The sequence below is a fragment of the Fragaria vesca genome, linkage group LG4 (assembly GCF_000184155.1).
Source record: "Fragaria vesca subsp. vesca linkage group LG4, FraVesHawaii_1.0, whole genome shotgun sequence".
Classification (NCBI taxonomy): domain Eukaryota; kingdom Viridiplantae; phylum Streptophyta; class Magnoliopsida; order Rosales; family Rosaceae; genus Fragaria; species Fragaria vesca.
The window spans coordinates 22,720,478-22,735,489 of NC_020494.1; the positions used below are offsets into that span (position 1 = coordinate 22,720,478).

At 38.4% G+C, this 15,012-nt stretch overlaps 2 protein-coding genes and 1 pseudogene across 3 annotated transcripts in view; 2 read left to right on the top strand and 1 right to left on the bottom strand.

Moving 5' to 3' along the window:
- The first annotated feature begins 637 nt into the window (after nt 1–637).
- Nucleotides 638–2,254, top strand: LOC101298014. Its single transcript, XM_004297715.1, has 2 exons — nt 638–1,071; nt 1,395–2,254. The coding sequence occupies exon 2, from the start codon at nt 1,592–1,594 to the stop codon at nt 2,015–2,017; it is 426 nt and encodes a 141-aa protein (XP_004297763.1). The 5' UTR covers nt 638–1,071; nt 1,395–1,591; the 3' UTR covers nt 2,018–2,254.
- Nucleotides 2,255–3,948: 1,694 nt separating this feature from the next.
- Nucleotides 3,949–8,598, top strand: LOC101298309 (annotated as a pseudogene). Its single transcript, XR_184556.1, has 3 exons — nt 3,949–4,068; nt 4,661–6,328; nt 8,488–8,598. The product of XR_184556.1 is annotated as a pentatricopeptide repeat-containing protein At3g04130, mitochondrial-like (transcript).
- Nucleotides 8,599–12,397: 3,799 nt separating this feature from the next.
- Nucleotides 12,398–15,012, bottom strand: part of LOC101293485 (phytosulfokine receptor 1-like) — a 3,956-nt gene continuing 1,341 nt past the window's right edge. The window contains exon 2 of the mRNA XM_004298571.1: nt 12,398–14,440. Within this exon, the coding sequence (XP_004298619.1) occupies nt 12,398–14,440 (2,043 nt within the window). The remainder of the gene's footprint in view (nt 14,441–15,012) is intronic.

Sequence of the window (15,012 nt, forward strand, 5' to 3'; positions counted from 1 at the left end):
TTGAATGATTCACGATTTTATACATGTTAAACAATACACATATGTATAGCAGTCAAACCCAATTATAATTTAGCCCACAACATAACAGTCTTTAACTCAATTAAGCATACATTGTATAAATGTATACAATGCCGGACCTCCTTCACATAATTGTAAGACGAATGATACCAAAGACAAAAATAAAAAATGAAATAGAAGCAACCTTAACATGTACAAAAGAAGAGCATCTTCAGTACACGACATGTATCTTCATATATATACATGAATTGTCATAATTAGAGGAAATAATATGGAAACATGGTGTTCAAACATATAAATTGTTATGAACAGTTAAAATTATGTCGTGTAAATACACATCGTGCACACAAGAATTTCCGGTATAAAAACCACACATAGACCAAAGATTAACATTAATCATTCAACAAAACCTTTCGCAAAGGAAGGAATAAAAGAAACAAGCAGACTCACATCCTTAAGGCCCAAACAGCAAAACGTCCTCAAAGGCCCAAACAGCAAAGAAAAAAAAAAAGACGGGGGAAAGATATATTTAAAGCCAAAACCTAGATCAGAACCGCCGCCTCCCTCTTCACTTGTCCCAACTCCCAATCTTTTTAACCTCAAAACAAGTCTAGCTCTTCTCAATCCCAAAACAAAGCTGAATTTCGTGATCCGACAAGAATGATCCTCAGGCGCAGCACAAGAGGTGTGCTCTGTTCTTGTCTTCCCCTCAACAAATTTATAGCTTTGTTTCGTTCGGAAGAAACCCATCGACCGAAAGTGAGTTTCAATCAGATCTTGACTCAATTTGTCAAGCTACAATTCTATTCGAGTCATCTTTTTGCATAAACAAATGAGCTTTACAGCGCTGGAAGGACGTTGCTGCTGCAAACAAAACTTACAAAGATCTATAACAGAATTTGTAAGAACACATTCTTCTGTAAGACCTTGCTAGCTTGTTTGAGGAGGAAGCTGTTGCTGAGGGAGATAGAGCTGCTTCAGCTGTTCGGGGCTGTTGCTCAGAACAGTGGTGGGGAGAACAAAGTGACTTCCCCACTCATCCGTGCAGCTCAGGTGAGCCTCCGTCGTTCTGATTAGTTCTCAGTAATTTTCAGAGGGGAATTTTCTTACTGTTTGAAAAAGACGCAAAATTTGAAGAGAGGGAAACGATAATTTGATCATGATTTCTGTATGTCTTGTGTTAAAAATCTCATCTGTGCATTGTTTGATGATTAGGATGATCCAATTGAATTATAAGCATTGCAACTGGTCACTAGAGTGTTGTTCTGTTTCTCTTTTGTGTTTGGGATAATGTGGTGGGTGGGCCTTGGGTGTTTTCTTCATTCCCTTTGTTGTTTTCTGGCTTTCGTTGAATATTTGGGTGTATGCAAAAGCAGGTGGTTTTCATGAAGGAAACGTTGCGAAACAAAGCGTTGTATCGGCATTTAACCAAATCCAACAGCTGAGAGATCAAAAGCTGAGGCCTCATCTTGATCAGCTCCTACATGATTGTTTCGCATTGCTACTCAACTCAAGCCAGGATCATGTCTGAATTCTAAGCGAAATATACACGAAATATACTCCACCTCATAGAATGGTTTCCGATGCCAATCACCGCAATGCTGCTAAGAAACTTAAAGCACAACTTGAAGAATGGCTTGCGTGCTTCACTAATTATGTTTCTTCGCACAAGGCTTACATTAAGGCTCTTCATGTTTGTGCAAGGCGTCCACTCCTGGCGTTTTGTGAAGAAAACAACAACAACGCCCTATCACTGCTGGAACTGGAAAAGTGGTCAAGTTGTTTGGATAAGCTGTCTGCTGATGTGACTGTGACTAAAGCCATCGGTGACTTGGCCACAAAAGTTGGAGAACTATTGGAGTTACAAAATAAGGAATATAAACACAAGAGGCAGGTTGAACTCCAAGGGGAGCATTATAAAACTGAGAAGTCCAGTAAGACCAAGGACAAGTCTTATAAGTTGATGCAAAGGATAAAAGAAAGAGGAAGTGGAATATGAAGCTAGCAGGAAGGAGACCGAAAAGAATGCAGTGATTCTAGTTCGGACAGGGTTTACTTCACTTTTGGATCCTTGGATGAATTCTTGAAGTCTTTTGCTGAAAAGTATGATGACATTAGAAAGTAAAACCAAGCATCTGAGAGGTTATTTAGATAGTTATTAATAAGGATTTATGTATCTGAGTTCTTTTTCTTTTCTTTCTTTTTGAATAAATGTATCTGAGTTGAGTTTTAGATCAATGCTAACTGCAGCTTGTCTCAAAATTCAATTTACTTTTGGAGTTCACCAAATCTGTAGAATATGCTGAGCCAAAATATAAACGGTTTGCCAACTTTTCAGACTGGATTCATTGCAGATATTGCAGGCAGGCGACAACCAACAGATCAAAGCAAAAAAGACTTAAATTACAGAGAAAAACGACAGTACATTTCAACCGAGCCCTAACCCCTTACACAAGGAAGAGGGGGAGTACTGGAATTAGAAATGCCTAGTCCACACATATCTATCCCTTACGATAAAGCAAGCTACTCCAAATACAAATCCCACAGCTATTCCAATGACAACTCTTCTATAGTCTACTCTTGATCTGCTGTGTGGCTGTGGCAGCGATTTTGCAACAGACACAAGGGGAAGCATAATCTCCGCAAAGATTTTTCCCTTTGAAGCTTGAATTTGGGAAGGTCCCAAACTGACCTCCACTAAGAATATCCCCCTCTAATTGATTGTCTGCAACACTGAAGCAGCACTAATTTGGAGTGGACTTCATAGTCGTACTCATAGCTAGTGATCGATCATGGAGTGGAGCCAGCACTAACAATATTAACAAGTATAACCAGTATAGTTACATACCAGCTTGATTAGCAAGTTTTATATTCATATACAAGGACGTATCCATGTCCAAGGCTACTTGGGCTGTAGCCCGAGGCAGATTTCTCCCAAAAATATGTAAAAATCAGAGTGCAACAAAGATGTTAAAGATCATAGAGTGCTACCGTCTTTTGAAGATATGCATATCTTCTATAGAAATATCATCCAAGTTTTGGAAATGGAGGTTTGGTGCATATACCTAACTACAGTTTTTCCGTCTAGTTTAACACAACGTAAATGTTCATTTTTTGTGATGGTGTTTAATGTTTCATATGCATCAAACTGTTAATATTTCTTCTTCATAAACTTTTATTACAACTTAAAGGATTCATTTTTCATTTTAAAGACACATTTTACCACTTAATGAGACTCATGTGGCAACTCTGAAAATTTACCACTTCGTTATTACTTTAAAACTAGTTATTAATATGAGAAATTATTTTATAACAGTGCATTACATGTCATACATTAACAATTGTAGAATTTCTCTACGTAATTATAGCTTCAAACTTAAAAGGAGTTTCAAGTCATGTAAACATGTTTATGCACTAAGGGCACTGGGTCAGATATCTTTTCATGTTTGTGTATGCATGTTGCATTTGGGTAGCTAAGTTAGTTCTTGTTCACTCTGAGTCAGTGTAGCTTGTGTAGGTTAGGAAACTGACAGGAAAGAGTGACTCGAATCAGTTCTGAAACCGAACTAGTGACCCAGATGGGTGGAAGCAAAAATTAACCATTGAAAACAAAGAAATAGGTCGAACGCAAGAATGAACTTAAAGACACGTTGAAGAATGATTAGTATTAATAATCGGCTAATTAATTTTTTTTATTTAATAAATAATATAAATGAAACTTTAGTTGAAATAGAGTAGTGTAAAAAAAAATTTAAAGTGACTAATCAAAATAAATTTTTAACTAAAATTTGACTACAAAACAAATAACATTGCTAAAGATGCTGTCATAGCTCTCTCTAGTAGAGTCTAATTGAAATTTTAAAACAAATGAAGGTCCAATTTGTAATATTTGCAAAAAGCTAAATAGACCAGCCAGCCACGCCAGTTTCTGGAGTAACAAGACCGACTCTACGATCGTCGCCAAGCTTGTCTCCGCCGCGACGTTCCTCGCCGGCTTCTCCCTAACTCCGTGACCGGTGGCTCAAGTGTTTTTCATCCAAGTTAAGTCAGGTAGGTTCTCACTGCTTCGCCTTTTACTGTGTCTTCTTCATTCGCATCCTCGCTTCACTTGATAACCTGAGTTGATATAAATATGCAATACTTGTGCTCCAATTGAATTCACAGAGCTTCTTTTGAATAAACCTATCTATTGGGCTTTGCATGCTTTTACTCTATTGGAGCACTCTCAGTAAGTTTGAACTTGTGTTGGACTTGAGAGTTCATTCTTTCTCTGTGTTTCAGAATTGTCTGTATTGTTCTTTTTGTCGCGTCATCTTTGCATTCATTTATTACCTCGATAGACTCCAATCTGATCATGCTTCTTTTTTTTAGATTAATCATATTGTAGTTTCCTGCAATCATTTCTGCAAGAATAATGGTGATATGTTCTCGTCATACATATAAGACTTTCGAGTATATACTGTTGTGCTTCTGTGACTGGCCAGGCAATTGTTTGCAACTTCTTGTCGACTATCATTGCTGCGGATATCATTTTTTCTCCTTTAATACCGGTTTCTTGTTTCTATGTTAAAATACATCTCTTCCTTCTCCCAGAATGTTGTATTTGTAATAAACAAGCTGAGGCTTTGTTTATTGTGTGTAGGAACTAGAGTCGATGTTCATGATCTTCCGTGTTCAGAAATGCTTTCAAAGGGTCTGCTTCCTAGGCAGTTCTTCAAATTCTTCTGCCTTTTTGCATACTTGCTCATCTGCTGTGTCTCCAGTGGGGTCGTCACAATTGGAACGCCCAACAAGACTATCAGACCTTGACATTATCATAACTAGAGTTCCTGTTGGAAATAGTGATGATCAAGTACTATTGTCTCTTCAAAATGATCAAGCATGTAACAGCATTCAGCTCACGCATGTCCTTGTTCATCAATTGCTTCATCGATTTAAGAATGATTGGAAGTCGGCATTGGGTGTATTCAGATGGGCTGAGTCACGGCCTGGCTATGAACTCCCCTCAGATGCGTATGATATGATCATCGACATTCTAGGAAAAATGAGGCAGATGGATCAGACTATGGATTTGTTAGAGAGAATGCATCAGGATCGTCTCGTAACGCTCAAAACTGTAGGTAAGGTTATGAGAAGATTTGCTGGTGCAGGGAAATGGGAGGATGCCGTGAGGATATTTGATGGGTTAGGAAGATTTGGATTAGATAAGAACACCGAATCAATGAACTTGTTGCTTGACACACTCTGCAAAGAGAAAAAAGTTGAGGTCGCACGCGATATCTTTTTAGAACTAAAATCACATATCTCACCAAATGCTCATACGTTTAATATTTTCATCCACGGCTGGTGCAAGGTCAATCGCGTTGATGAGGCACATTGGACAATCCAAGAAATGAAGGGTCATGGCTGTCGCCCTTGTGCCATCAGCTACTCAACCATTACCCTCTTTTATTGCCACAAATACAACTTTGGAAAGGTCTATGAACTGTTTGATGAAATGGAAGCTCAAGGCTGCCCTCCAAATGTTGTCACTTTCACTACTGTCATGTGTTATCTTACAAACTCTGGGGAATTCGAGGAAGCTATGCAATTATATGAGAGAATGAAATCAGCTGGATGTAAGCCTGACACCCTGTTCTACAACTCACTTGATCCACACACTAGGAAGAGCTGGACGAGTGACCTGAAGCTATTCGTGTTTTCGAGGTTGAGATGCCTGAGAATGAGGTTCCTCATAATACATCAACTTACAATACGTTGATTGCCATGTTTTGCAATCATGCTCAAGAGGAAGAAGCCTTGAAAATCCTCCAGAAGATGGAAAGGTCTGGGCTCTGTAAGCCTGATGTTCAGACATACTATCCGTTGCTTAAAATGTGCTTCAAAACTGGCAAAACAGACAATTTTTGAATAAGTTGGTGAATGGCATGGTCAATGGACATCATCTCAGTTTTGATCTCTCAACATATACATTACTAATTCACGGTCTATGCAGAGCAGGTAAATGTGAGTGGGCTTATAGTCTTTTCGAGGAGATGATTGCTCAAGATATGAAGCCTAGATATAGGACTTGTCGTTTACTTTGGGATGAAGTTAAACTGAAGAATATGTCTGCAGCTGCTGACAGCATTGAAGATTTCATGAAGAAGCTATGACTACATGTGAAACTGTGAAAGCTATGTCACTCTACTTGAACAGTTGTTATTATAACATTATTCCAGTAATGACCTCGCAGCTATATTTCGAGAAATACCTTCTAAACCTGCATTTGATTCTCCGATAGCTAACAGCCGCATCAACTGAAAACCAGGTTTCTCTTCCCTCACTTCTTAATTAGACAAACAGTTTGTCCTCGTTTGGGGTTCAAACTAAGAGTTTGGTGTAAATCGTTTTTTTTTTTCCAATATAATTCAGCGTCTCAATTCAATTCAGGATTTGGTGTAATGTTGGTTTCTCAGATTTCATCTGTTGCCTCCGATATCTATTCTCCACATCTATAGCTGTAGCCTGTGTTTTACTCTGATTCAATCTGGAAAATTGGTTTAGGGCCAGGCATTTCTGAATTTAAGACTGAGGGTTGTCTTTATATTTCTGGGAGGCAAACTAGATAATTGATGCACTGTGCATGAGGAAACTTATCCACCAGCGCTTTCCTGAATAACAGATGAAAAGATACCTCATAAAACACTTCAAATCCCAATAAGTAAGGTGCCTCCAAATACACTTGAAAGTCTCACCAATAACTGTATCACCTCTAGGCTCAGTTTTTAATTTTGAAGTGGTATTTGACTGAATTCTCCCTCTCTGTTGTGGGTTGTAGAGTTATAAAAATGTTTTTGCTTGTTCAAAATATTCTTGCAGCCAACCCTTTCTTGCTAGTGTTGGTTGCTCTTTGCAATCATTTAGTTAGGGCGTAGGACCGTACCACGTATTGCTGTTTCGAGTAGGAAATTCTCACATGGTCTCTTGTTCATCTTTATCAAGTCCAGTGTGATCTCCTTACAAAGTTTTCCTTCTATATTTAGACAGTGCATATACATTTTATTATAGTTTCCTCCAATATTTTTGCAATAATAAGTTGATGTCCTTTCCATTCCTGTCTTGATAGATTTATATCTTCAACCAGAATTACAATGATGTTGGTGTTGCATCGTGTAGAACAAACATGTTGTCAGAATGAGTGTTCCATCTGTCAAGTCTGATAGGCTTGAATCAGCAAGGAATCCACTGCCTGAAAAGAGTGGATACAGTTTCTTCATGTTTAGTGATTAATATGTTAGTTAAAAATTAGGGGCGCAGAAAATTGACATTTAAACAAGCTGACTGGGAAGTGTAGTATTAACGGCATTGGTGCATTATTGCATGATGTATTTCAGGTTACATTCTTGATGTTGTTTTCTTTTATCTACTTAAATTCCTCTGTTTGCACTTGTTTAGTTGATCCCCTTATCGAGGCAGTCACTTATGTTCCTATGTAGAGTTACATCGTTGCACGTGGTTATAGTTGAAATTTGGGTATGGAAACAAACGGTACGTTTCACCCGTCCAGTTGTCGAGGTTGAATATGTAGTGTTATCAAAGTGGTGAGCATTAAACGTTATCTAGGTTGCAGTTTTCAGAATAGTATTGCAATGTTGGTTTTTGACTTTACTAGATAAGATCCTAAGGCTCATGACAAGATGATATCACAACTTCCATGTTACAGTTTACAGGCGCATACTTATATGATGCTTCTTTCCACTTAGTCGGACTTTGTCACATGAGCGGAACATAAGAAAACCACATATGTTCAAGTCGTGATAGTTTAAAAGAGGGTTACTTTGCTTGGTTTAAACAATGTCAGTACGTAGTTCAATTTTCGCTTTTTGGTGGATTCCTTTTTTTTTTTGTTTCTTCTTCTTCTAAAGTTTCAATAATTGGAGTCTTTATGATCCCCATTCTTTGCTCCCCTTTACATCCTCCATGATTGTATTAATTCATGTCAAGCTCCTGCAGTCTAGTGAAACTTCTTTTCCTACAGGCGACGGATCTCCCTACCAAGACTCATTTCACTAGACTGTTACTATCTTTAATTAGTTTTTTTTTTAAGGAATACTGTTGCTATCTTTAATTAGTTGGATACCAGTAAATAGTAGAGTTAATGAACATGTGGCCAAAACCTCCATTTTTTCTTTCTTTTTGAAATTGAAATAACTCTTTTTGTGTGTGTGTGTTGCTGTCAAATCTCTTCACAGGTCCTCCGGCGGCGACTCCTTCTCCATGTTTCTAGTGTGTTATATGCCCTATGTCTGCCCTTTTTTTTATTTATACCCTTCTTTTGCCGTCTATCAAAGCATTAAAAGGAAAATTGAGCAAGAGACTGGAGCCAATTTCATAAAACACTGTTGACATTTTGTCTGAGTTGGGACTTCTGACTATTTATATATACCTGTTAGATCGAGTCAGTAATGAAATATTTATATCTCGCAGGGTTTTGCTTCTTCAGAAGTAGTTGCTTCTTAGAATTGACTAATGATGAGCTCCACAATTATCCCTTATATGATTGGGACTTTCACACAAACCATATCAAGATGCCAACAGGTAAGTAAGCTGCTGCAAGGATCATCAAATTTGTTTGTGAAATTTCAATCTTGACCCGAGTCAAGGGTTGTCTTTACCATCTTTTTTACTATTTTGAAATTTTTTGAATTTTTTTGGAAATTGCACAGAAAAAGCGGAGAGGCGCAAACGTAAAAGGCGGAGAATCTGCACCGTTGCATCGTGCCCACGTGTAAACAAGGAAGGAGGACTTTACTTCGGTGTACAACATATAACGTAATCCAATCAGAAACAAATTCGAATTCATCCGTTTATTAGGTTTATATTCGCATACCACTTTCTCCCAACCACTTCTCCCTCTTCATATGCCAGTTCTGCATAGAAGAAGACACTTATATTTCTGCATAGAAGAAGAAGCTATACGGGGATACGGGAAGATGACGAAGGCACCCATGTTCAGGTAAGCAATATCTTTATTTCTATCTCCGATCTTTTTATTGTATCAAACAAAATTTTGGAGTAACTATTGTATGTTGAGCACGAAAGCAAAAGACATTCAAACTAGAACAATATTTTAGGTTTAGTTTTCTTCGATATCTTAATATATTTTCTCAAAGTTATATTTGTTTCAATATGAAATCAACCTATTCTAAAATAATTTATTTCATTAAGAGTTTGTGTTGCCTAGTGTCACAATATATGTACTTGTTTTTCTGAAGCTTCTTAATCATGTATAAAGAAATGAAACATGTATGCGTAGAAGCTAGTGGTTTACAAGTTTGGCCTTTCTCCCCCATATTAACTAAACAAAAGGAAACTCTCAGAATTGTGTATTGTTTTACTAGAATGGTTCAAATTCTATGGCTTACCCAGATCTGTGACTAAAAAATGGAGATTAGAGAAGAAGAAGAAATGGACAGTGAAATGTCTCTAGAGTTTCTTTACTTCCTCAGTTTTTTTGCCCCCACTTACGGATCTTTCTGCGTCCGCCACTGCAAACATGATATACTGCAGCCTGATGTTCACCTTCCAGGTTTTCCTTGAAAATAAACACCTTGTAATCATTGGTTTTATGATCAAACCCAATTTCGACAAATTCTATTTGAGAATCTATATTCCAGATAATCCATTCTTCGGGTTTTGGAACTAGCTTGAATTCTCTCAACGAAACATACATCAAGGGCAATTGCATGGTCCCATTTACGACAACAATCATGCAGGCAATATATCCCATTGCGTGGACCATTAATTTCTATAATTTCATACCAACAATCCGGAAACTTGTGTCCTTCCTTTGAATTATCTGAAAACTTGAAATATGAGCGAGAAAGAGAGAAGAACTCTCTTTGTCACCAAATGAACAACAAACGGCTTCAATGTAATTTTTATATGAATAATTTTGCTGAAAGATATCTTCTTACAAATATTGTTAAGATTTAAAGTTCATATGCAAAAATATTGTGGACACTTCGGCTTCGACTCATTGAAAATGCAAATCTCCTCATCGTCACTCTCAGTGTCTCTGTCATACAACAGAAAAGTATAAAGATTGTTACATTCCTCGTGAGCATAATGAGTTTGTTTTGTTATAGATTGGTATTAACTAATTAACGATAGAAGGCCTATCAAGCTGATTAGATGTGAAAAAGGATCAAAATTAATCAAGCACCTTTTGTTTTCTCCTTCTAGATTTTTCTTATTTTGGATTCCATTGTCTTTTGGTCGAAACCGGAAAGCACTTACCAAATTAATTTGATATCCGCAAGGGGAAATAATAATGTAATCCTAATTAAAACATATAACATACCATTCCAGAATTTGTTAGGCTATTAATTTGATTTCCCGTATTGCAACACTTCCTGTACTTCTTACTTCTTTCGGTACTCCTTGGCTTCATCAGAATGCTAGTACACACCAGTATATATATTAAGAGACATAACATCAGAATTATAACTCGCTCTCTTCAAAACCCTTATTCTTCTTCCATAGAATCCAAAGAAACCATAGCTAGCCATGAAAGGCGTTCCTGCTTCTTTGTCTAGGAGAGGCGTTAGCAAAGAGAAATCCGGTAAAGATGCTTGTATTGAGAGAATAAAGTTGACTGAATTGGCTTTACAGCGCTGGAAGGACTTTGCTGCTGCATACAAGACATACAATGATCTGCAGAGCACAATGGCAAAAGCTATAACGGAATTTGTGAGAACACATTCTTCTGATGATCCTGCTGAAAGACAAGAAGCCACATGCAATGGAGATCAACAAAAACAAGAACACAAGGTGGAGGAGGATCCGAATAAGGCGAAAAAGAAGAAAACAAAAGGTGCTGATAATGCAGCAGCAGCTGGTAACAGCACACATGCTTCTAGTATTGAGGCTAAAGTTGAAGACCCTAGTAGTGTTTTCGAAAGTCTGTTAGCAGATCTTGAAGGTCAATCCGAAAAGAATGTCGAAGACAATGGTAGTCTTTGCAAATTGCTAGAGATTGACACGGTTCAAACGCAAACTACTACCAAAGCAAGCTCATCAAACAAGCTGCTAGCAAGGTCATTGTCTAGGAGTTTCTCCTTCAAATTTCTTTCGTCAGCGTGGAGGAGTCGCTCCTCCAAAGTTCGTTGTTCACCAAGTGATGCCGAAGACGGGCATTCTTCAACACTAAAGTACTTATGTGCTTGGGAGAAACAACTCCATTACCTCGTGGAGAGGGTACTAGACGAGGAAAAAACAGGTGGACTTCATGAAGTAAACGTTGCAAAACAAAGCACTGTATTGTCATTTAAGCAAATCCAATATCTGAAAGATCAAAAGCTAAGACCTCATCTTGATCAGCTCCTACGTAGTCTGACACTTAATTGGAAGAAAAATTCGGATTGCTACTCAGCTCAAGTGCAGATCATGTCTCAAACAATAGTGAAATATACTCGGCCTCGTAGACTGTGTTCCGATGTCCCCCACTGGCGTGCTGCTAAGAAACTTAAAGCACAACTCGAAGAATGGCTTGCATGCTTTGCTAATTATGTTTCTTCGCACAAGGCCTACATTAAGGCTCTTCATGATTGGGCAAGGCATCCGCTCCCGGCGTTCTGTGAAGATAACAACGACAACAGCAACAACATCTACGCGCTACCGCTGCTTGATAAGTGGTCAAGTTGTTTGGATAAGCTGTTTGCTGATGTGACTGTGACGAAAGCCATAGGTGACTTGGCCACAAAAGTTGGAGAACTAGTGGAGTTGCAAAATAAGGAATATGAACACAAGAGCCAGGTTGATCAACTCAAAGGGGAGCAAAGGAAAATTGAGCAGTCCAGAAAGGCCAAGGACAAGTCTGATAAGTTAACGCAGAGGATAAAAGAAGAGGAAGTGCAATATGAAGCAAGTCGGAAGGAGACCGAAGAGAATGCACTGAATCTAATTCAGAAGGGGTTTACTTCACTTTTTGGATCCTTGGATGAATTCTCGAAGTCTTTTGCTCAAAAGTATGATGACATTAGAAAGTAAAACCAAGCATCTGCAGAGGTTATATAGTTATTACTAAGGATTTATGTACCTGAACTTTTTTTAATTTTTGAATAATTGTATCTGAGTTGAGTTTTAGATCAATGATAACTGCAACTTGTCTCGAAATTCAATTTATTTTGGAGTTCACCAAATCTGTAGAATATGCTGAGTCAAAATGTAATGGTTCACCAACTTTTCAGACTGTAATGAGGATTTATTGCAGATATTGCAGGCAGACAGACGACAACCAACAGAAGCAAAAAAGACTAAAATTACAGAGAGAAAAAAACGACAGTACATTTCAACCTAGCCCTAACCCCTTATACAAGGAAGGAGGGTACTGGAATTAGAAATGCCAAGTCCACACATATCTATCTGTTACTATAAAGCAAGATACTCCAAATACAAATCCCACAGCTATTCCAATGACAACTCCTCTATATTCTACTCCAAATACATTCATTCTTGATTTTCTGGTTTGATCGAGATAAGTATGAACCTTGGATGGACATGGAGGAGCATGGTCACTACAAAGATTGTTCCCTTCAAAGCTTGAATTTGGGAAAGTCCCAAACTGACCTCCATTAGGGATCTCCCCCTCTAATTGATTGTCTGCAACACTGAACTTGGACAAAAAACTGAGACGAATCAATGAACTGGGTATTATCCCTGAAAGCTTGTTATGAGACAAATCCAAAGTCTCTAAGCTGACCATATTAGAAAAAGAACTTGGAATTGGTCCAGATAAATTGTTGCACTTCAGATCCAATACATGAAGGGATTTCAGGTTCCCAAATTCTGGCCAGATCTGTCCACTGAAATTATTGTTGCTAAGTTCCAGCGTCGGTGGAAAACTCCAAACTTGATTGTACTGCAATCCCCTTGCACTTACATTCTTCTTCTGGAAAAGAGGAAAATCGGGGGAAGGTTCCGGAACTGAGGAAAAATTCCCATCAATGAGGCTCTGTAGTCCAGTTAAGCTTCTCGGGATCTCCCCAGTAAAAGTATTGTTTGATATGTCCAAGTAGAAGAGATTAGTAAAATTGCCAAACCAAGCTGGAACTGTACCCTCCAAGCAGTTCCAGGATATATCCAATAACTGCAATCTGCTGCTCTTACTCAACCATTGGGGTATCGAACCCGTGAGCCGAGAATTTGCAAGAATAAATACCTTCAACCTTGGAAAATGAAGGTTTGGATCAGCTGGCAATTCTTCATCATAGAAGTTCATGGTGAGAATCAAAGTGGTTAGATTCTGACACTGCTGTAAGATATGAAGGGCAGATGATAGATTAGAATAGCTGGCATTTGAAAGTGAGAAGTAACTGAGAGTATGAAAGTCCTTGAAGCTGTCAGGAATTTGGCCACTCATGTTGTTCCTGGCAAGATTTATATTATTCAAACGCCGGCAAGTGGGAAGATTAGATGGAATAACCCCATCAAACCAATTTGAACCTAGATCAAGAGAGACCAAACTTGTCATTGCTGAACAATTTAGATCGATTGGACCGTCCAATGAGTTGTTTCTCACATTCAGAAACGAGATGGTTGGAGAACTTGACAAGGAATGGGGTATCGGACCGCTGAAATTATTGGAATGAGCAACAAAAAACTGTAACCTCCGGAGGCTGTGGAAGACGTCCGGAATGGTCCCTGAAAACCAATTAGTTGATATATCCAACCGAGTAAGGTTGATCAGGTTACCAACTTCTTTGCTCAGCGGCCCGGTAAGCTTGTTACGTTGAATGGTCAATCTGGTTAGTTTCTGCAGCTGATATATACCTTCAGGTACACCACCAGAGAGAGAGTTTGTGCTGAGACGGATGGCCTCCAAGGAACTGCAATTGGCAAGACTTTTTGGAAGACTACCAGACAAGTAGTTCACAGCCAACTTCAGAACCTGAAGCCGAGTAGAATTTACACAAATGCTTTGTGGAATAGAACCATTCAATAAATTTTGAGAGATGTCAAGTGACAGGATCGAAGGTAAATTGAAATCGACTGGAATGGGACCAGAAAAGTCATTAGAACTCAAGTCTAAGTACTCTAAGTTTGGCAATTGGAAAAGTGAAGCAGGAAGTGAGTTTTTAAGGAAATTGTGAGAAAGATTGAGGGCTCTAAGTTGTACCAAATTCCCCAAAGATTCAGAAAGGTTCCCATATAGTCTCCTACTCGAAAGATCCAACTCAACGACTCTATAACTATCAACAGAATCATCCAATCCAAGAGAGAAGGAAGAGTTGCAAGTAATACCTGCCCATTTACAGCAATCATCAGAGAAATTCCTGCCCCAATTACCTAGGGTACTCTGCAGACCACCCATGAAACCCTCCAATGCATTCAAATCATTGAGATTGCAGGTCAGGTTCTGAGAGCTCAAAACTAGTGGCTGGAAGCAGAACCCAATTACAAAGATAACACACCAGAAATCTTGATCCCTCATATCGCAAGAGCACTCCCAAAATCTTGAGATTTGGAAGAGAGATTAATCAAGTAGCAGTGAAGAACCGTAACTAAAGCACAAAAACAGAAGTAAAATATTACAGACTCGAGCAAAGATAAAGTAAGCAGAATAACCAACTCAAAGGAGATGAAATAGCCAGAAGATAAAGACCTGTTAGATGGGGTACGGTAGTGGGGTGGCTGGCTTTGAGTCTTGGTCTTCGTCTTTGAAAATTCAGAGAAAGAATGAAGACTCTTCTTTGATTGATTAGTATTTCTGGTACGTTGGTGAAAGCCAGTGGATTTACATGCAGTTTGAAATTTGACGTCACAGTTAGATAGTCCACGCTTTGCAGCTTCTACTTCTTTACGCCTACATGCATAAGCCAGCTCAAAGCACGGTTTCTGTCAATAAATCATATTGCACGTCTTGAAAACTGCATAAAAAATATGAGCAAATTTCAGTTTACTTTCCTGAACTTTAGGTCTAAAATCAGTCCGATTGTTTTTTTTTTTTTT

Excerpts from the sequence above, each read along its gene's own strand:
- LOC101298014 (XM_004297715.1), top strand. The coding sequence starts at position 1,592 with ATGGTTTCCGATGCCAATCACCGCAATGCTGCTAAGAAACTTAAAGCA.